The 20,535-nt window shown below is 48.2% G+C and overlaps 1 protein-coding gene across 1 annotated transcript; it reads left to right on the forward strand.

Annotated features, from left to right (window-relative positions):
- Nucleotides 1-3,769: 3,769 nt before the first annotated feature.
- HSD3B7 (hydroxy-delta-5-steroid dehydrogenase, 3 beta- and steroid delta-isomerase 7) lies at nt 3,770-19,584 on the forward strand. Its single transcript, XM_066333664.1, has 6 exons — nt 3,770-3,965; nt 8,197-8,352; nt 10,984-11,092; nt 14,830-14,929; nt 15,780-15,942; nt 17,569-19,584. The coding sequence occupies exons 1-6, from the start codon at nt 3,818-3,820 to the stop codon at nt 18,006-18,008; spliced, it is 1,116 nt and encodes a 371-aa protein (XP_066189761.1). The 5' UTR covers nt 3,770-3,817; the 3' UTR covers nt 18,009-19,584.
- Nucleotides 19,585-20,535: the final 951 nt, after the last annotated feature.

Raw genomic sequence — 20,535 nt, forward strand, 5'->3', positions numbered from 1 at the left:
TAACTTTTTTTTTTTATTTATATCAGTGTGTTTTCTATGTGTGCTAATGGTCCTGGCTTCTCTCCTAGGGATCAACTTTACAACTATTTGGTCTTTTATAGGGCAGCCATAGGCAGGATCTTGCAATCATGTGTAATTTCTTAACTTAGAGCAAGAATAAATCTCGTCTGACAGGATGAACTCATTTATGGCAGGCTTTACTGTTTGTTGTAAACACAACCTGTTTGTTCCATCTCTTGCATGGTTACTTATCTGTTTTTCATATTGCTATGTTATTGTTCAAAATATCTATTTCTCTTTATTTGCTATGGGGTTTGTTACTGTATATGGAATGTTTTGTATTCAGCATTTTCTTACGGAGCAGAGTGGGAACAGTATTCAAGGACCCACAAATACCAAAGACCTTTCATGTAATGCACTGAGAAATAAACTTACTGTAAATGAATATCATGTCAGGTGTCCTCTATTTACAAAGGTCAGAGCAAGTTCAAGCAAACTGCAGCCTGAAATCAGGGCAGCTGCCTTTCCTTCCTGATACCTCAGCCTTCTCTTTGGGACAGCTCCTTTGCAGGGTCTTGAAAACAAGATGTGCATGGAGGCTCTGCTTCTGGGCACCTGCTGTGGGCTGGAGGGAAAAAAAAAAGGGCTTTTCTTGCTTAAAAACAGAGCTGAGCTCCCCTGCCCTCAGTGGGACTGACTCTGCAGGTGTTGGATAGAGAGATCTGGATGGACACACTCTGTGTGTGCAGGACAGAGTCACCTCTCTGCATCCCGAACACAGGGACACATCCCGAACACAGGGACACATCCCGAACACAGGGACACATCCCGAACACAGGGACACATCCCAGACACAGGGACACATCCTGCCCTCCTGGGGAGGTGTTTTAGCTCCTCGGGCAGCCTCTCAGGTCACCTTTGAGCACCTTGCTGTGCATTGCTGAGTGAGGCTCTCCCCAGACCTGGCAGGTTTCTCCTGCAGAGCAGCCCCTCCAGTTCCTGCAGGAATTTTGTGCCAGGGCAGACCCAGGGACCAGAGCTCTGCCTGGGCTCAGTGAGGGCATCAGAGTTCAGGTGGCTGCAGCAGATTGTGAGGGGGGAACAAGCCAGAGAGAGAATTGTGCGCTGCCCAGCAGTGTGAATTCAAATCTGCTGATACGTGCAGTGCTCCTCACTTCCCCAGAAGTACAAGGAAGTCGAGTTGGCTCAGCTAAGACTGCCAGGGCTGCCCAGAGACCCTCCCTGACATCCCCTGGTATCTCCTGGGCATCTCCTCCTCCAGCAGCCTTTGGTGTTCTCTGAGGGTCCCTCTGGGCTTAGGGAGACCCCCAGAGTCATCATCTCTTGTGACAAGAAGGGGATGTGGGCGAAGACCCTCTTTTTATCTTGCTTCTCTGGGAACAGCTGCCCCTCGTGGTGCAACCCCTCTGTGTCAGCAAAGGGAGGCTGTAGTGATGCCTGGAGTTTTAATCAGTGTCACTCAGCTCTGCACCAGAGCAGGGACACAAAACAAATCCTTCTCCTGCTGCACACCAAGGACAACTTTCAGCCCAAAAGCACAAACAAGGGTGGGCTGGAGGGAGGAACAAGAAGGATGGGACCTCACAGCCTGCAGCTGGAACGGGACAATTAAACCCCAATATGCAAATGGACCAAAATATATAAAAGTGTGAGACCTTGTGACCAGCCATTTTGTGACCATTTTGGGTCCACCTTGGGTGTAGCCCTGGTCAGGCTCTTGTCCTGCCCAAGGTGTATCCTAGAGAACTTCCATTAAATATCTCCTTTATTCTCTGGCTCTGTCCAGTCTCTGTTCCAGCTCAGCCTTCCCAAGGCATCAGTAGGGAGGACCTGGGCTGTTCCTGTCACAGATGTCACAGCTCTGGGCTCTGAACTTGTTTTTCATATCCCAATGAGAACAAGAGATATTTCAATCCCAGCCAGTTTTTTCCCCTCCTGATCAGATTACACCGCAGAGATGCAGATACCAAAAGTGCAGCGGAGGCTGAGCCTTGTAAACACTGAGCAATGTCCACAGAGTCGAGGCCTCTGCTTCACCGGGCTTTTTGCATCACTGATGAGGACATGCTCAAGGTTACTTCATGCCAGGCGTTCCCATGCAGCACTTCTCTGGGTCTCTCAGGGTGTATTTATCTCAGTTTCTGAGTCCTAACACCTCCAACTCCGACGTATTTATCCTTGCAAAAAAAAAAAAATCCTCTGAGGGAAGGCAGTTGTGTTAATCACCACTGCACAGATTGGGAGTCGCTGGATAAAAGGCTAAATTAATTTCTTGGGACATTTGTGGCTGTGCTGGTCTGCCAGGCACCAAATTAGCATCAGGCCCGTGTTGGTCTCTGGGCCATTATGGCCACTGATTGTAATCACAGCGAGGGGAGCTGACTCCTCCTGAGCCTCACAGAGCCCAGGAAAATCAATGGCAGAGGGGAACACACTGAACTAGTAGCAGGAGCTGATTAAAAGAAAACTATTCACAAACAAAACACAGCTACTCTTGGAGTTCACTGATTTAACTCTTCATTAACCTCATGCTCAGCACCAAGTGGCTCTTTGGCACTGGCACTGGGGTAAGAGTGGCTCTGGCCATGGATGTAGTTGGAATTGTCTCCACATCCCAGCCCAGGGATGGGTGAACCTGAAACAGGAACAAACTCATCCTAAATTCCCAAGCAACACTACAGAAAACAACTAGTGAACTGTATAAAGGAAAAATAACCAGGGAGACCATATTACCTTATTTACCCTCTAAAGGACTGTTCACCAAAAGCAGTGACAGGTCTGACAAATCTGCTTCAAAGATGGATTGGAAAAAATGTCACTATTCCAGGCTGAAGGATGTTCTTTGCTTGGCACCAAGGGGAGCCTGGGAGCTGATCAGGCCTGACTTTGTTCTCTCTGAGCCCTTTTGGGAGAGGCAAAGAGAAACAGGACGGGTCTTTCCCCTGCCATGTCCCGCTTTTAGGACAGGATCAAGCACTCTTGGACAAAGCTGATCCCATTTCTGGACTCATCCCAAACACAGGGGGACGTGTGGGGAGATTTCCAGTAGGAAATCAAGCAGCACACCCTCTACAGCACAGCAGGGAAAGGTGTGTCAGCCACGGGCTGGGGGATGAAACTTGTGTCAGTGATGAGAATGAATTGTTGGAACACTTTGCCAAAGGATGTGGTAGAGTTTGCACTCCAATGTGGTTTTCAGATTGTGAGAGGCCTTTCTCCTGCTAAATATATATAAAAATAAAATTATCAGAGAGAGGGGGGTGTGTGGTGTATCCAAGTCAAGGCACTTCCATCCAGGAGAGCCGTGCCACGTGCTCAGACTGATGGAATTGGTGACCACAGAACCCCAGGTGCCCGTTCCTGACAGCACTGGAAGGATTTGCTGCTGTAAAGCCTCTCCACAAATCCCCTGGCCATGGGAACAGGCTCCTTGCAGCATCTCACTGAGCCCAGAGCTGCAGCAACTGATAAACCTGCCTGTGGGAAGGAGGAAAACTTCTGGCATCCAAATCTTGGCCCGAGATTAGACCCACACCAAGGCAAGCCAGAGATGCCCCACTGACCATGGGAGCAGGGAAAGGCTGAGCCAGAGCCCAGAAGGGGCCTGTGGCAGCACTGGTGTGTCTGTGCCAAGGAAAATCTGATTGATGTGTAACCTGCTGGAGTTAATGTTCACCCAGTAGCGTTCTGTGACAGCTAAACTTTAGACTTAGCTCAGAAAACACCAGCTGAGTGCAAGAGAAGATCCTGGCAGCCTCCTTCTCTCTGCTCCTCAACCACAAAGACATCTTCAGAAATGGATGGAGCCTGGGTCTACCTGGTGACAGGAGGATGTGGGTTTGTGGGGGAGAGGATTGTAGAGCTCCTGTCTCGACAAGACTACATCAAAGAAGTCAGAGTTTTTGATTCGGTAGCAAGAGAAGAAGTAGAAAAATTCAGCACAGGTAAGAAAAGGGCATCAGCATCTATTTAGTGACCTTAACCCTCCCTTTCCTGGCAGCTGGGATAACACTGGAGATGCCTCAGTCACAGGCGTGGGGCAGGGGATTAAACACACTGGGTGAGGAACAACTCCCAGCTCACAGGTTTTACAGCACAGGACTAAATCTAAGAAAAAAGCCCCCTAGGGATGGATCACCCAAGAGAAGTCTCCCAGTCCCCAGGCAGGGATCAGTTGTTCTTGGATTTGGTTTCTAAGAACCCCCTAATTAGGGGTCTTTTCCTTACAAATTCTGTACCAGGGTTTAAAAGATGAATGGAACCTGCAGCTTCAGTCTTTAAAGATGTTTCTTCAATCCTTTATCTCATGGTCTGGGCACTGCCTAACACCAGGATTAATGCTCAAGGTCTTTTAAAAGTTTCTAATCCAATTAACTCTTAAAACAGACTATGTTTTGTGCCAATCATCACTGTGGATTCTGGACATGCAATTTGTACATCAAATACCTGTCACTGATGTTTTTGTGCCACTGTCACAGCAGAAGATGGAGTCAAAAGAGAAGAACTTAAGGCACCACCCAAAATTCTCCATCTTGCTCTCGTCTACTTTCATTCTAAAAACTCAAACCTACGAATTTTTACCCTGTGACAAACTAAACTACTGTCTATTTTAAATCTTTGTTGTTTTCAGTTCACCTCTAAGTGTTGGAAGCTTTTCCCATGGACTAAGGCCAAAGGCAATGCTTTCCTGGGGTCCCAGCCAGGGGCTCAGACCCTCCTGGGCAGTTTGAGGGGTTTTCCTCCTGCCCTGGACTCCAACAAGTTGTGAGGAGCCACGTGCACTCAGGGCTGTGACATGGGACCTTGGCTGCCCTGCTGCTTCTGCTCAGCCACTCTGACACAAAGGGGCTGAAACAACATCCTCTTGAGCTGCTCCAAGCAGCCACTGCTTCTGAGGGAAATAACTAAAAAATCCTGACAGCAACAGAATCACTACTGCAGGCATTGTGAGATAAATTATGGAAATAATTGAGAGAAACCTATAGCAGCCTTAAAAAAAAAAAAAAAAAGAGGAGATAAGCCTCAGTAAACACTCAGAGATACTGAATTAATCCATTTGATCATATTCTGAGAGCTGCCTTCACACAGGGTTGAGCAGAGTGAGATTTGTTGGGGGGGAAAACAGCCTGTTTTACTGGATTCAGGAATACCCACGCAGAACAAGGCAAGGCAGCTCAGGGTGCTAATGCAGGGCTGGGTGCCCTGTCCCCGGCTGCCCAAACCTTCAGCCTGCTCTAAAAGAGGCAAAAAATGCTGAGGGAGATCCTGTTGGGAGATATGGACAGAAAGGGGATGCGCCCACAGCAAGTCAAGACTCCCAGGGAAATATCCCAAGCAGAACCCTCCCTGGCAGAGGAACTCAGCAGACTGGTTCCCCCGGGTCTCAGGGAGCCAATGACCTTAAAAGCACCCATAAGTGAAGCAAAGGCTGTTTAAACCTTAGGGAGGTGCCCAAATCCATGCTCCAGGAGAGGTCTGTGGCCTGACACCCCAGCTAACCACAGAAAACTGGCAGGAGCAGCCTGAGGGTTCACCCCAACCCCATCCCTCTGCCCAAGGCAGAGTCAGCCCTGCCACAGCCTCCCCCACAGATGTTTATTTGTCCCCAGGCCACCCCGGGCAGCCCATTTATTTCTGCCCCAGCAGGGTACAGTCTGGGTCCTTGATTTCCCATCTAAACTTACAGGTAGAAGAGGTATTACAGGATTACTGTGATTTTTTTTTTTTTTTTTACAACAATCTTCACCATCTGCAAACCACATCCTTCCACTCCATACTGGTTTCTGCTCGAGGCTAAAGCAGCTCTCACACACTCCTTCCTCCTCCTCTGCTCCATCCAGCACTGCACTGCTCCTGTCTGCAAGGAGGGCATGGAACTATGGTGGGCTGTGGCCATCCCATTGCTACAAAAAGCTGATGGGTTTGTCTCCTCCATGCTGCAATTTATCCTCCTGTTTCACCTGTCACTGCAATTGTGCCTTTATCAGTTGACAACAAGCAACAGCTCCTGAGCTGCTCTGGCCCAATTTAATTCCTTCATGAAGATCAGCTGCCTCTTCCCTGCTAAACCCAAAAAACTTCTCTTTGTTCCTATCAAATTTCACCTGTTTTTTTTTTTTTCCCCTCCAGACTCTGTTAGTTCTGTTCAGCTCATACTCAAATCCTCCAGCACGGTCCCTCCCAGCCTGATGTTATCTGCTGATTTAATGAACAAATCTGCCAGATTCTTGATGAAAACAATCAAAAGGACTCAAATACAGCAATAAGCCCCGGAGAGCCCCGGGGCAGCCACCTACCACAGCTGGCAATTCCCTGGGAACTGTAATTCCACCAGCTTTGTGCTCTCCTTAATGGGGCTTATTCAGCCCATGTTTTACTGACTCCTTGTGAGAATGAGGCAGAGTTCCCAAAGCCCTTCCAAAATCAAGACAGATGACATCAACCTGCTCCACAATATCCCTCCAGCCTGTTCCCTTGTCATAAGGACAAAGGAGGTTTATCTGCCTTGATTTGTTCTTGACAAACGCGTGTCAGCTGCTCCCATTCTCCCCAGCACCCCACAGGTGCTCTCTCTCTCACACACACGTGGTTTGAGTGCTCCTGGATATCCTGAGGTTGAAACCAAAATGTTCTGTAATTTCCTGCCTCCTCTTTATCTCCCTTCCGAGCACAAGTGTTTCATTTGCTCTGCTGAACTCTCCCAGTGCCTTCAGGACTCCTCCAAAGTAGCTGATAACACACCAAAAGTGCAGTTACAGCCCTCACCTCTTTAGGAGCCCTGGCAAGAGCTCATCAGCCTCTGTCAATTTGAAAATTCCTCAAGGTCGCTTGACAGCAGCTGCCTTAACACAGGCGGTGTGAAAAAGACTATTTAACACTTCGGCCTGATGGGTTCCAGGCTTTCCTAAACCACAAGGTAGCAGGAAAAATTCCTCCCCCTCCCCAGAGGGCACCCTGCTCCACCTCTCAGCAGGAGCATCCTCCTCTGCTCTCTGGTGCTCCAGACAAGGATTTTAGCTCTGCTGCGTGGACAGTTCCTTCCTTCTCACCCTCTGTTCTCACTGAATCGACTCTGAGCTTTACTACTAAATTAATATTAATACCCAATGTTAATTAATTTCATATTAAAACTCCTCGGAGTGAGTCCACTGATGGTTGGCTATGCTAATTAAGAAAGCAGCCTGACCCTTTGGTAAAATTTCTGTCTCCTCCTCCATCCCAGGCTGCTCAGAGATTCACCTGCTGGCTTGGATTCCATCCCTCCTTTTGGACCATGAGGAATAATCCTCTTCCCACCTTGCTCTGTTAGCTCCTCTCTGAGGGTTCCCACATCATCACAGCTGGAGCCACGGAGCCTTCCCCAAACTGCCCATTGTGTGATCCTCCAGAAATTCCTGGCCCTGGGATGTGTGGGGCTCTCCGGGCAGAGGAGACATCTCCATCCCACAGCAGCAATATTGGCATATTGCAAACCCCTGAGGAGCTCTCCCAGCTTCTCCCCGGCCTATTCCCAACTACGGCAAAGGAAAAAAGGGAAAAATCCTTCTTAAGTGTTACAACAGTGTCTCAAAGCAAGAAAATAAATAGGAGATGCCGAGAGTAATTGTGGATGCAGCAGCTACTGTGAGGAAGGAGGAGGTGAAAGGGAATAGGGGGAAAATTCTGAGTGGCTTTAAGGGAGGAATTTGCTATGAAATGTTTTAAACCTCTAACGTTATTTTCCTTTTTAATCTACAGTATTTGCCATTTAAACAAAGCTCTGTGTGATGCCTCTTGAAATCACCAGGTGTCATTCCCAGCAAGCCCTAAAGTGTTCTGTCTGCAGGAGAGAGTCCAGCACAGCTTCCCTGACCCACAGGGAATCCACAGCCCTGGCCAGGGGTGTCCTGCTGCCAGGGCCACCCTTGGGTGCAGACTGGGAGTTCGCAGTGACAGACCCGGTGATTCTGGATGCAGAGCACCGTGTTGAGTTAAAACCGGGTGCAAACCTGGCTTCTTGGAGTTCAGTTTTAAAAATAAAAATAATTTCCCCGTGGTGTGCCGGATCCAAACAGCACAGCCACTATCAGAGAGCGCTTTCTGAGGGGACATCCCACGCTTTGCAGGGAGGTGAGGATGCTGATTTATACTCTTTTTTTCTCCCCTTTTTTGCACCTGTGTCTCGTTTTCCTGCAGCTGCCACTCGTGTGACGGTGACGCGGGGGGACGTCGGGGAGCCGGGCGCGCTCCTGGCCGCGCTGCGCGGCGTGCACGTGGTGCTGCACACTGCTGCCCTGCTGGACTACAGGGACACGGTGCCCTTCGGGGCCATGAGAGCTGTCAACGTCGGGGGTGAGCCTCAGCCAGAGCCCCGAGCAGTGCCCTGCCCTCACACGCAGCTGGGCGCTCCAGCAGACACGTCCAGCTGTGCTCCTGAACCCTGCACACCCCAGACCTGCCAGCAGGGAAGGTTCTCCCTCTGCCCCTCTGGCCTTGCTCAGGGCTGGCCACACTGCTGCTCCTCTGCACTGCTCACCGAATCTGGGGTTCTGCTCCAGGACAGAGCTTCCCCTGATGGCGCTGGGGTGGTCCAGGACACACCGACAGCGGTAAGGAGCTGTTTGGTGGGTGACGAGGACAATAATTAGAATTAAACTCTGTTTAGATAAGTCCCAGCTTTCCCAGGGATTTTTGCCCTGTTGAACTGCACCCACCAGAAGGGAGTGATGCTGTGTTAATTAGCAGTGATGCTGTTTAATTAGCCAGAGTTCCCAGCTATCACGTATTGACAGGCCACGTGTAACTGAGAGCTCCACAATCCTGTCCTCCCACCACCAGCCAATTCCGTGTTTGGTGCAAGATCTGCTCAGAGAAAATTTGTTCATAAATCTAGGAAATAAGCACAGGCTATAAAAATAATGAAATCCCTATTACAGCAGCAATTCCAGTGGTACCTCAGGCTGTTAGCTACTAAAATAGTCGTTAACCAAAAGGAAGGAGGTTTATTTTTTTTTTTTTTTAATATATATACATCTCCAACTCAATTACTGCTTAGGGCTTTGACTATTTGCTGATACATTCAAGGGTAACATTTAAATTCCAGCCTTCTTTTCATTGCTGTAGTTGTTTTCAAAACTCAATGCTTTTAAGAGCCTGTATTGTGCTCTCTGTGTTCTGAGAATATTCAGAGCCGGAGGGTTCCTGCTGCTTTTTAGTGGCTTTGTGAGCTCTTCCCCTTCACTGTTGCTGTGAGCTCTGTGCTTCAGCACAGGGAGGGTTTACAGACAGCTCTGAACCTCTTGCAGATGTTGGTGACATTCCCAGAAAACCACACACAGGAGGATTTTCCAGTGTCACCGAGTGACTCTTGGAGGAGCACGGTCTGGGATGGTTTAACAGGAGCCTGTCCCTGAATTTCTGCCTCCTCTTGGATGGCTCTACATGGAACTCCCCAAGATGGGGTTCCTCAAAATCCGGAATTGAGAGATTAGTCTGAAGTTCTCTATTAAAATCATGGCAGGTAAAAGAATAAAAATGGTATTTGATACCTGCTTCAGGGAAAAAAGTAGGGCCAGGAGAGGTCAAGTATTTAATCCACTAGCTTCGTCCTCTGTGCAACTCAGGCCACAGAAATTCATCCAATTACTGCCCTAAGCCCAACGATTTGTGGTGAAATTGGACCATTCCTTTTCAAAACACTTGTTGCCTCAAATTAAGGGTGCAAGTTAATGGGCTATCTATCATGGCTTTCAGCAAGCCATAACAATGCTGAGGAGTGGTGGTGTGGCTATGGTTAATTATCATTTCTGGCCAAAATTTACATCTTCTGCTTTGATTCCCTCCTCTGTTTCAACCACTGGCTGCTGAATCCTGTTAGAGCCTTGTTGGCTGAATTGAAGAGATCTCTTCTATGAGAATTATTTTTTCCATCTAGTCACTTAAAGACTTTTTAATCTGCTTTTTGTTGAGCTGAATGGATTTTAACTCAGCTGTTTCTCACCAGGGGTTCTCAGTGAATTTTACATATTGTGATAGGCTCCTAGAGAAGCACATTGATTCTTTTTCACTGGGATTTCAGGTGGATTCGTGTGCTCTGAAATGATCCTAAACTCAGGATTTCCTTGGTAATTTCAGATTATGCCCTTAATAGCAAAGGGAAGAGAAATCCCAAGCCCTCCCACACAAGATGTGCAGGCAGGGCTCAGGGCAGAGCCTGCTCAGCCAGGTACAGAGAGTGTGCAGGTTTCTGGAAGCCACCCCAGGAGCTGCTTTCAGATCTGCCTTGTCAGGTCTGAAGGCCCTCAGTCCTTGTCACTGAGGTTCTCACAGGTTCAGTTTGGATCAAAACCACAATGAAGGCAAAACCCACACCTGCAAGAGTCATAAATCACCTGAACCCACCAAAATAGTCCAAAATAACCACTCTAAATCACACACACACTGACCAACTCGTTCAGCCAGAACTACCTTCCTTAAAGCAAGCCATGTTTTGGATTTATCCGGATTTCACATGGAATTATAAGCTGCCTTCATTATTTTATTTAAAGTCCTGCAGCTATCAGGAGTCTGATGGACTGATTTCACCTTGCAGAGCTTCTGGAGAGCAACACATACAACTACAGCACTGATCCTTTGCCAGAAGGCTGCAGTTCACCAACAACCTGCCCACAAGTGAAAAAACGTGGAGTTTTGCTCTGCCAAGCCCTTATCTTCCCTTTGTCAGCAGCTCTAAAGTCGCAGTTAAGTCAGTTGCCAATGGCCATGGAGGTTCAGCCCCACCAGAGCTGTGGATGTGACTGCTACTCGTGCTCTAAAGCCTCCTCTCCTGAGGAAATGCAGCCCTGACCTGGAGCTTGATGTATTTTCAGCCATAAAAAACAGATGGATTTTTCCAAATTGGAAAAAGCCCAGAATTGTTTTGGTGTGCACTAAAGGAATCAAGGCAAGGTGGCTGATGTTTGTCCTTCCCGTGCTGCCCCACAGGCACTGAGAATGTGTTAAGGGCCTGCTGTGTCCTGAGCATCCCACACCTGCTGTACACCAGCTCCATCGCTGCCGTGGGACCCAACACCTCCTGTGAGCCCCTGCTCAGGTGAGGCTCAGCAAACCCTCTCCCCTGTTTGTGCAGTCAGACAGCAGTGGAACTGCAGCCAGAGGGAGATTTCAGCTGTGGTCACCAAGGAGGAGATTTGTGTTCCCTTTCCTGTCTGTTCCTCTGCTCTTTCCTGAAAACCCTTTCCTTGCTGCTCTGCCCCTTCAGGAACCACAGCTTTTCCCACCCTGAGGCTGGCAGTGATACCCCAAGGTGAGAGTTTGGTGTCCCAGCTGCTCTGCCAGGCTGTCCCTGGATCTACAGCCCTCCTCTGAGCCCTGAAATCACTTTCAGATAAGGTTTCAGGTGCTCAAGGTTTGGGGTATGGCCAAACTGTATCCTGCTGTTGGGTTGGGTTTTGCCCCAGTGCTGCCCCTGCTCCTCCTCCCAGCTCCACAGGGAGCTGCTGCAAGCCTGTGCCCAGCCCCTGTGCTCAGATGTGGGCAGATCTCTCGTAGCATTATCCCAGAAAAAAGCAATTTGCCATGAAATCTTAGGGGGCAGATGAAGGGCGTGAGGCTGCCCTGCAGGATTCAGACTCAGTCCCATCCTTTGTGACCTGCTCCTGACCTGTAAATTGTACCCTTCCATCCCATAAAGTCCTTCTTCCTGGAACGTGCTCATGGGGGTATCTCCTGGGCTGCTGATGTCCCCACTGCAGGGCATTGTGTTCATCCCTTCTCTGCTTCTGACTGAGCCACAGACAGAGAAGCAGAAGCAGAGCTTTAGAAAACTCTCTGTGGCAAAGGTGGCATTGGGATCAATGCAAAGACAGTGGTCAAAATAACAATTTTAAGGGTTTTTTTTTTTGTTTGATCCCCAGAAGTGACTTTGGCAATCAGCTGACAGCCCTGCTCAGGGCTCAGCATCAGGACACCTTTTGTATTCCTGGAGCAGCAGCACCTGCAGAGCATGTGAGAGAGCAGGGCTGGTATTTCTGAAACCCAGCCTGGTTGTAGCCACACAAAATGCTCAGCCCCTGGAAATCTGTGTGCCAGCGGAGCTGGCTCCAAGTCAAGTGGTGTCTCCACAGGCAGCCAGGCTGGACACAGCTGCCTTCAGTCACTTGGCCCTAGAAATTTGAGCCCAGCTAGAAAAGACATAACTTAAAATTACCTACAAGCCTAAATTTCATGCTCACAAGTAAGTCAAAGCATAAGCCTGTTGTTTTGAAAAGTGTCTAAGCACTCAAATCTGTAGAATAAATGTCCGGCTTATAAAAAAAATCCATGAGGACAACTCAACCCACTTGGGACCACAAGCACTGGAGACTGTGTCCCTGCAAAGCTGTGGAATTTGGGCAAGAGCAAATACAAATAATTCCTAAGAATTCATGTAGATACAGCCACATCCTTGTCCTGTGACTTAAGAAAGAGATGTGAACAGATGTCTTGAAAAAAATCATCCCCAGACTGTGCCTGAGCACAGTCCTTTGTCTTGTCATGGTGGCACCAACAGGGACAAGTAAACCCACGCAGGGTGATGGCCATGGAGCCATGAACAGCCCTCCCCACCCCAAACACCTTTTGCAGAACACACTCAGAGTCTCCCATTTTGCTGAGAGGAGGCCATAGAGAGGAGTCTTCAGTCTCCAATTATTTTGATTTTAAACGAAGGGAATTAGATAATTATCTATCAGCCCCCCAGTCCAGACTTCCCCCATCTGTCTCAGGGAGCCCAGAGGTGACTGGGAGCAGCATCACAGGGCTCTGTTCTCCCGACTGAGAGCACAGGTGATGCCTTTCTCCTTCCTCCCCTTCTCACCTCCCCAGCCCATCTGTCCTGCCCTCTGCCTTTTCCTTTTCCTCTGTCCCCCTTCTCCATCATCCCTGGCAGGATTTATTGACCTCCCTTTCAGGTGCTGGGGAATTGGCAGAGACAAAGCAGGAGGAGCCTCTGGTGATGGGCGCGGGGATAATGCTCACACCTCAGCAGCCCACAATAATAGAAAATGCCTCTGTCAGTCTCAATCCCTGGGAGACAGGCACTGCTGAGATACCTTCTGACAATGCTGCTCCAGTCTGATTAGCGTTCCCTTATCTGGGATCGTTTTGAAAAGCAAGAGCATTATGCTGAGCTCTTTGTTACTACCCAGCTTCAGAGGGGTGGGGGAAGGCACACACAGCAGAGCCCAGGAACAGCAGGCAGGTTTGTCCCTTTGTGGAGCTGCTGCTTTTTAACAGCTTTGCAAGGCAAAAAATAATAATAAAAAAAATTGATTAAAATAAAGAGAGAAAGCAATTAAATCTAGAACTTCTAGATAACCCCCCACTAATTGTCTTGGGCCTCTCCTGGGCTTGCAACAAACCTTGCACAATCAATCTTTTGTCTTGCTTGTTTTTTGGTTTGTCTCTTGTTCATGCCCTGTAAACAGGAGAAGGGGAGGAGGGTTTTGTGATTGAAGCCCAGGGTGTGTGAGGAGGCTGCATTTCTGATGCTCCTCATTTATTTCTGTAGCTGCAGCACAAGGAGAGCCTGATCTCAGCTGGGATATCTGACACACAACGTGCCAGACTGCTGAACAGGCAACAGCAGCAGCCACGTTTTACACGGGCAGATCTGAGCACAGAAAAGAGAAAACAACTTGTCCAAGGTCAAAGAGGGAGCCTGAGCCAGAGCTGGCACTCCCAAGGCCCAGTGTTTGACAAAAACATCTCTGCTGCAGGAGATTTATCCAAGCCCATCTGCCACAGGAGGGTGAGGATTCCTCTTTGCTCTTCCATGGGGTGCCCCATGCCTGGCAGATCCTGGTTTGCCAGGGTGGGTTTCTCTTGGATGGCAAAATATAGAGTAAATTAATTTAAAAATGGGAAGAAAGTCTCCAGCAGCACATGGAGGGGGAGAGAGCTGGTCTGTGCTGCCCAGGGGAGCACAGGAGCAAGTGGATGCTCCTTCCCAGCGCTGCCAGCCAGGTTTCCTCACCCAGAGCCCCCTGGAGGTGTTTCATCAAATCCCATCATGGCCTCGGGCTGATCTAAAACCACTGGGACAAAACTCTGACACCCTGTGGGGAACAGAGCTGCTTTCTGCTTTCTCCTTGGAATTATTCCAGGCCCTCTGGGGCCAGCTCCATGTGGGATCCCACAGGCTTTCAGCAGCGGGTTGTCATCCACTGTCACAATCTAGTGTTCCCTGCTTGTCCTTGGCTCTGGGTCCTCTCCTTCTCCTTCCCCTCAAGGGTGATTTGGGAGGGGAGGTGAAGGAGCAGCCCAAGCACAGCCCTGCTATTGCAAGGCTTCCAGGAGATCTCCAGCAGCCCCACCACATCCCCAGCAAACGCCTCCCAGCTTTAATCAACTCTCTGAGAAAATTAAGTAGCAGTTTCTCCTTTTAGTTTATGGCTCATGAGAGGCTTTTCTCTGCCTCTATTGAAAAAAATGAACTAGAATTGCTCTCATTTTCCTGCCCTCCATCTTCTTGTGCTCTTTCCACCTCGCTCAGCTTCTGTGAGCTGCTGAAAAACGTTACTCTGCTGCCTTCTAATTTGCCTGATTGTTATTTCAGTCATGCCATTAGCCAAAACTAAATCCAGCTCTGAGAAATTGCTGCAAACCTGTGAACAGCCTGAAGCACCTGGTGCTCCTTGAGGTCTGATTCCTGATCTCAGAATTCCCATAGCTCCCAGGCAGCAGGAATCCCTGGGGAGCAGGGAATGCAGAGCAAACCAGGCTGGGACAGATGTCCCCAAGCCCTGTGCTGTGCTCTGTGGTCACTCTGTGTCCCAAAATCTGCTCCAGGGGGAACGAGGACACTCAGTACAGCGGGGAGGTGGAGCTGCCCTACGGGAAGACAAAAGCCATGGCAGAGAAAATGGTGCTGGAAGCCAACGGAAAAAAGGTACAAAATCCAGAGGTGGCACCCCTGGAATTACAGCACAGGGAAGGGGGGATGGCTGGAAAGAGCCCACAGCTCCTGCCTAAATGTGACCACATTGTCCTAAGCCTCCAAAGCCTGATATTCCCACATCAGCAGGAAGCTGCCTGACTCTCCCAGGATCAAAGGCTGTGCTTCAGCTCCAGCAGGAGTGTGACTTTGGGAAGGGCTGGGCTAAATTCGGGCAGAAGGAACCAGGTACACCTAGTTCATACTGAAAAAACCCAGTGTAATTTCCAGGCTTTCCAGAGTGACTTAAGAATTAAAATATTGGTGTACCCAGGGCCAGCCCCCTGCCCAAGGCAGTGCTGTGCTCTGGACTGGCAGTGCAGGCAGCAGAAATTGTTCTTCTGTGTTCTTCTAGACAATGAAGGAGAATGTAAAAATGAGACTTGTGCTCTAAAGTGTTGCCAGGAGCATCTGTCCCAGCCTGAGGCCACCCACTTGGGCTGGCTGGATCAATACAAATATTGGTTTGTATTGATCCAAATGGTACCTGGTTTGGTTGTTGCAAATCCTCTTTCGTACACCACAGCTGCAGGAGGGTTCATGCCAGCAGCACTCTTCACCTCTCAAGGAGCACCATGTGGGTGCTGTGAAGAACAAAAAAATTAAATAAAATCAAATGGCCACCTCCTTGTGTTTTTAGGGACCCAAAGCATGTGCCAAGCATGCAAAGCACCTCTGCAAGTGTTGACTCCCCTAGGCCAGTATTGCCAGGGTTTGGGTTTATCTGGGAAACCAAATGCAAGATTCCATCTCTGGATCCATCTAAACTGGATCCCAAACCTGATGTCCCTCCCTGATGTTACAGCTGAGCAATGGTGGCACCCTCAGGACCTGCATCCTCCGTCCCAACACCATCTATGGGGAGAAGGCGACGTTCCTGCAGGAGCTGTATTTGCTTGCCAGAGCCAGGGATGGAGTTCTGAATTACCTGGAGCCCGAAGACACCGAGCGAAATCTCACCTACGTGGGTGAGGGAAGGGCTGAGCTCTTTGCTGGGTGCTCCCAGCTTTAGTCACAGGGGATTTTACACGTCAGCTTAGCCATAATCTCCCCAGACAGAGAGATGAGGAGGGTGAATGAGCACAAATGGGTTTGGAACCATGAAACTTACACTGGTTAAAGGATTTAAAAAGCAATTTTTAAAATTTTTTATTATATTTTTATTATATTTTATTATATTTTTATATTTATTTTTTATTTAAAATTGTTACTTTAAAAGCAGTATTTTGTTGTTTGTTTTATTATTTTATTACTGTTTTCCTAGGAAAGGTTTTCTTTTTTTCCCTTTGAGAAGTGTTTCAGGGATATATGGCAGGGTAGAGACAGAAATTCCAGCTATGTTTTTAAAAATGTTTTTGCAAGGAAAAGACACTTCTTCATTAGAAAAAAAAAAAATTAAACTACCACTGCTTGTCAAGTTCTTTACAGAAAAGGCTGCACTACATAAGCAGTTGTAGTAAGCACAAGAAATTCCTCACAAAACCTACAGGAAGAGTTTGTTCTGGTGCCTTTCAGGGGGATGTCATTCACCACCAGACCATGCAGGCAATTCAGTGATTTCTGTGCAGCACACTTCCATGTCTCTTCCCAAAAGTGCAGATTTTGAAAACGCTGTTAGAGAAGAATCAGGCCCAAATAAATCAAGTGACTCCTTCAAAGGCTCACAGCAGAGGCAGGGATAAAACCCTGGAGCACTGCCTCCTATTCATCCTGCTCTCACTACAAAACACTGCCCTTTTGCTTCACGGGAACCAGGATCACAAGGCACATTAATTGTCCAGCTCAAAGGGGAGAGCAGAGGTCTACAGGATCTCAGAGGCCTGGATTAAGCACTCAGACTCTCTGCAGCACAGCTGAGCACACCAGGAGTGCCTCCCTGGAGCTCCAGAGCCAGTGCTCTCATTCTGCACCAGACAGGGAGACAAATGATTTGTTAAAAAATATGGATATTGATCTAATGCCGATATCCAACTATGGCAGACAAAGACTCTCTAACAGTTTGAAGTTAGAAAGTGGACGTTTATTACATTTAAAGTCAGAAAGTGGATGTTTATTACAACAGGATGGCTCCCAAATACACACACACAATTCACAGATGCTCACAGGGTCTTTTTATGTACGAGAGTGTTGAATACCCAAAACACAAATGCATATTCATAACTCTGGTCCATCCCATTCCCCACTCGTATGGTAATTAGCCAAAAAGCAATTAAGCATGTGTAGTTTGTTCTTTGAAATGGGTCAGTGGGTCCTTCTTATGGGGTGGGTTCTCAAAATGATGAAGTAAGATGGGTCTTCCTCACTTTGACTTTTTAACCTTTTAGTGTTGGTGACACCTGGATCCTGTTTTCTCAAGACTCTGATTTATGATCACATTGTGTTCTTGGAGTCTATTGATTAAGTTGACAGGTCTCCTGATTTATCAGTTCCTTAAATCCGGCTTCTGTTAACAAAGGAAAATTTACCTCAACAATATCCAGTTAGCAAAGGGAAGTCTTACCTCAGCAATATCTAGTTTAACTAAAGCCCTTAATTCTTCAAAATTAATGTCTCGCTGAGCTGCTCCTGAACTCCTGTTTCTGTCATTTCTCCAGGGAATGTGGCCTGGATGCACGTCCTTGCAGCAAGGCAGCTGCAGCTGCAGCCAGACCTGCTGGCCGGCCAGGTTTACTATTGCTATGATGACACCCCCAGCACAAAGGCTGTCCTGGTCAGGTACCAGCTGCTGTCCAGTGCAGACCCCTCGCTGAGGCTGGGCTCTCACATCCCCTACTGGAAGATGTGGTTGATGATTCAGCTGCACAGGCTCATCAGGGTCATCCTGCCTCCGTCCTGGAGACCACAGCCTTTCCTCAGCGTGGCCCTGCTCAACACCATAGTCACCAGCTTCTCCTTCCAGACTGACAAAGCCTCCAGGCACTTCGGCTACAAGCCCCTCTTCACGTGGCAGGAGAGCAGGCTCAGGACTGCACGGTGGCTGAAGGCAGCTGCAGGGAGCCTGGGACCCCCCCAGCTGCATGAAAAGAAGAACTGAACAGCATTTTTTGGGGTGAGGAACTCATCACAGCAGCAGGTTTCATCCAATCTTCACAACCTGCAGGGAGCTTTGCAAACACAGAAATGCTGGTACAGAAACAGAGAAGGAGAAAAACTCAGAGGCTCCAAGTCCTACCCTTGCCATGCCAAAAATCTCAGTGATTTTGTGCCCCTTGGGGGCATTTTAATCCTTCCCTGCACACACACACGGGCTTTGCTGGCCTCCCTCATTGCCATGGTGCCCCCACTGCAGGGCTGACCTGGGGGAACCAGAGAGAACAAGCTCGGGTGGGAGATGGTGCCCAGCAAATTTTCCCTTTGTGGTAAGATCAGCGAAGCAGTTTTGTTCCTGGGGAGCCTTGGTCTGGGGCTTCTGAGCTGTGCCTGGCTCAGCCACTGAAGGGCTTTTCAGAGGTAGTTTTGGGGAGGACAAGTAAAACCCAGCAGGTTCTTGCTCTGATTCAGGGTTTAATAAAAAGAAAAAAAAAAAAATTCCCCCTCCCAAAACTGCCTCTTGTCAGGTGCTTCCTGATATTCTTTACATGTGGAATACTGAATATCTATTCTGAAATATTATCCCCGTAAAATAAAAACCTCCAATCTTTTGTCCTAACAAGACACAAGCTGATTTACCTTTGAATTGTGTGGATGGAGAACTGGTATCTACAAGCCCAAAGGTGGGATTCACGTTGTTTGCAACCCCAAAACGCTCCCCACAGAGCACTCCAGTGGCAAAGCAAAGCAGATTAAAGCCCGTGTTCAGCTGCTGTGCTGGCAGAAAGCAAGTGAAGGCCTTAGGGGCTGCATTTCTGCTAAATCACATTTGAACTGTGGGAGGAAGAGGTCATTTCAGCTCCTTCCATGGCTCTGGGGCAGCACAGATCCGGGAGCAGCACGGCACAGACGATATTTTCCTCGCACAGATGGGGTGGGCACTTCCAGGAGATTCACAGCAAAACTGTGGGTTCTATCAGTTTATCAGCTTCTCTATTTTTAAGACTTGCAGAGAGGCTGGTAAATCTGCATTATGCACAGCGGAGAGTTCAGTTTTCACTTGAGCTTGGAGGAATGGGGTATTTTCACAACACTGGCTCAAGCTGAAAATTCACTCTGCTAACATCACACTTGTGTGTTCTGTGAATCTACACCCATCTCTTGAGTGCTCCTGGAATAAAAGTGTGCACAGGCACAAATAGAAGCTTATTTTAATTACAAGTGCCCTGATACTCCTGGAAAAAGCAAGTTTCAGCATGGCATCCTTGATAGAGATGATGAAAATTTGCTTCCTGTTAGTCCTGGTAATTACCCAGGAAGGAAAGTGGAGCAATACAGAGGGAGCTGCCAAGTTAAATTTGCCGAAATTTGCTCTCACAAGAGAATTCTTCTTCAAAATGAGCTTACCAGTCAGAAATCAGTTGCTCTGCTAATTCATTACTAAGCTCATATAACAAAGAAAACTGGCCCGAAGTGTTGCAATCTGCTCACCGAGAATTTGAAAAGGTGAAGTGTGTAAATTACCTGTTCCCACTATTTTTCCCCTTCCACTTGTGCTGCGGGGAGGAGTGATTTTAAGGAACAGGATCATAAGATTTCTGATTTTTCTATATTCACTTAAAATCTCTTTTGCAGATTTTTTTTTTGCCTTTATCCAAATGGTACCCGACAACTCTAAAACACAAACAAACACACCCTCACCTCCTCACACACATCCCGGAGCATCCCCACGGTGCATCAGCCTTAACCTCAACAGGTTTCGATGCCTCTGAAATAAATGATGGATTTATCCTGCCAAAAAAGAGCCACTGGGTGGAGCTGCGAGGCTGGGAACGGGTCCCTCCTCGCAGAGCCTGGCCGGGCTTGAGCTGAGCTCTGCAAGGACCGAAATCCCAGGCTGGAGGACCTGTCCTCACTGTGGCACTGGGAATTCTTCCCTCACCTGCCTGGAAGCTGGCACCATTTGATCTGCATCTAGCCCTGTAATCAAAGACACCGAGGAATTTTTATTTTTTTTTTCCCACTCGGAGCTCATTAGAATAGGAGTTTGCTTTTTGTTTTTAAAAATAGAAGGGATTTTGGCACCCTGACCTCTGAGAAGCCTTGCACAAGCACAAGAGGCTGATGCCTTCAGTCCCAGTCCCTCAGTAATTCCTCTGTGGGATTTGGAGCTGCTGCAGATATCAGATGGGAGAGTTGTCAAGCCCCAGTCCTATCCCAGATTAATGCCTTACAAGCTTGCCTGCTTTCATAAACCTTGCTGGGAACCTCATCACGCTTTTGTTCCTGTCCTGCTCATGATCACCTATGATTCTGATGCTTATCAGGGTGCAGATGACATGCAGGATAAGCAGAAGGGATTTTCAAAGGAGGTTAAGCGCTGGCTTTTTCAAAACTATCTGAATTAGCTGGCTGCTCAGCTTTTTTTAATACCTACTCACCTCCCAAGCTTTGACAAAAGCAACCAGAGGATTCCCTTTCCCTGGTCATGCTAGAAATAGGGGGAAAAGTTAGACAGCAAAGCCTCTGTG

The sequence above is a fragment of the Sylvia atricapilla genome, chromosome 20 (assembly GCF_009819655.1).
Source record: "Sylvia atricapilla isolate bSylAtr1 chromosome 20, bSylAtr1.pri, whole genome shotgun sequence".
NCBI classification, from domain to species: Eukaryota; Metazoa; Chordata; class Aves; order Passeriformes; family Sylviidae; genus Sylvia; species Sylvia atricapilla.